At 37.5% G+C, this 1,622-nt stretch overlaps 1 protein-coding gene across 1 annotated transcript; it reads right to left on the reverse strand.

Annotated features, from left to right (window-relative positions):
* LOC144254424 (olfactory receptor 5P76-like) lies at positions 1–946 on the reverse strand. Its single transcript, XM_077797583.1, has one exon. The coding sequence runs from the start codon at positions 943–945 to the stop codon at positions 1–3; it is 945 nt and encodes a 314-aa protein (XP_077653709.1). The 5' UTR covers position 946.
* Between the last annotated feature and the right edge of the window lie 676 nt (positions 947–1,622).

Consider the following 1,622-nt stretch of genomic DNA (forward strand, 5'->3'; position numbering starts at 1 on the left):
CTAAGATAATATTTTCTTACTAAGCTGTCTCTTCAGAGCCCCCTTAATCTCCTGGTTCCTAAGACTATAGATGAGAGGGTTCAGCATGGGGATCACCACCATGTAGAACACTGACACCACCTTGTTCTGGTCAGTGGAGTAGTTGGACCTGGGCATCACATAAATGAAGGTAATGGTCCCATAGAACAGAGTGACTGCAGTGAGGTGGGAGGTGCAGGTGGAGAAGGCCTTGTGGCGCCCCTCAGTGGAGCTCATCCTCAGGATGGTGATGAGGATGTATATGTAGGAGATGGCAATGACAAACACAGTGACCACAATGATGGAGCCAGCAGAAAATGTGGAAACAATTGCAGAGATTCCAACATCAGAACAGGAGAGTTCAACTAATGGAGCAAAATCATAGAAAAAATGGTTGACTCGATTTGGTCCACAGAAGAGCAAAGAAAAGAAAGAAATGACAAAGGAGGAAGCATTGAGGAAACCCCCTGTATAAGCCACTACAAATAGCTGGAGACAGACTTGTGTGGACATTTTGGTGGAGTATAGCAGTGGGTTGCAGATTGCCACAAAGCGATCATAAGCCATGGCAGCCAGAAGGAAGCACTCCACTGTCCCAAAGAACACTGCTGAACCAAGCTGGGTGGCACACCCAAGGTAGGAGATGGCATTTCTCTCCACCAGGAAGTTTACAAGCATATTGGGTGTGACAGAAGACGAATAGCCTATGTCAGCAGAAGCTAAGTGGCTCAGAAAAAAGTACATGGGGTGATGGAGCTGAGAAGAGACTCTGATGAGAAGGATCGTGCTGAGATTGCCACAGATGGTCACCAGGTAGATGCACAGGATGATCACAAAGAGGAAGATGTGGAGGACTGGATCCTCAGTTAAGCCCAATAGAATGAACTCTGTCACTGCAGTGTGGTTCCCATTGACCAGGGAATCCATGGGACAGTGGCTGCTGAAAAATGACCTGTGGGGAAACATGACATGAAAGTGTTTATAAACATGATGGTTTCATTTTCATTAATGTATATGGGAAGTAAATAAAGATGATCAAAGGCCAGTGCTTATTTATGTGCAACGGTGACTTAATCAGTGATTTTAAGTTAGTTTTAGTAGAAACATCAGAAAAATTGTTTCATATATTGTCTTTTCTTCTTCCTATATTATATGGTTTCAAAAAAATCATACTATAAGGCAGATGAAAATAACAAAAATGAATGCTAAATATATTAGGAAAAAAGAACATTCATTTTTTTCTTTCTTTTCATAGATTTTACCAAGGATGCAAGGATGACTTCAATAATAGCTAAACTTTATTACTTTATTACCTTTCTGGCATATAAGAAATATGTGTGTATGTATATATATATATATATATATATATTATATTTTAAGTATATTATAAATTTACTGGGTAATTTGTATATATTTAAAGTTAAAAATATTGCTGCATTAAGTGTTTTAGAATATCAATACAATTTCTATGGAAAAAAGACTGATAAATTTATTTAATAAATCAAATTATTTCCTACTGCTTTCTAATGATTTCTAATTTGGATTTGGTAGTATGAAATAATATTATTATCAAAATAATATACAGCTAAATAAAACAGAATAAA

This window comes from Urocitellus parryii, chromosome 4, assembly GCF_045843805.1.
Source record: "Urocitellus parryii isolate mUroPar1 chromosome 4, mUroPar1.hap1, whole genome shotgun sequence".
NCBI classification, from domain to species: domain Eukaryota; kingdom Metazoa; phylum Chordata; class Mammalia; order Rodentia; family Sciuridae; genus Urocitellus; species Urocitellus parryii.

Bases quoted from the DNA above. Each gene is read 5' to 3' on its own strand.
- LOC144254424 (XM_077797583.1), bottom strand. From the start codon at position 945: ATGGATTCCCTGGTCAATGGGAACCACACTGCAGTGACAGAGTTCATT.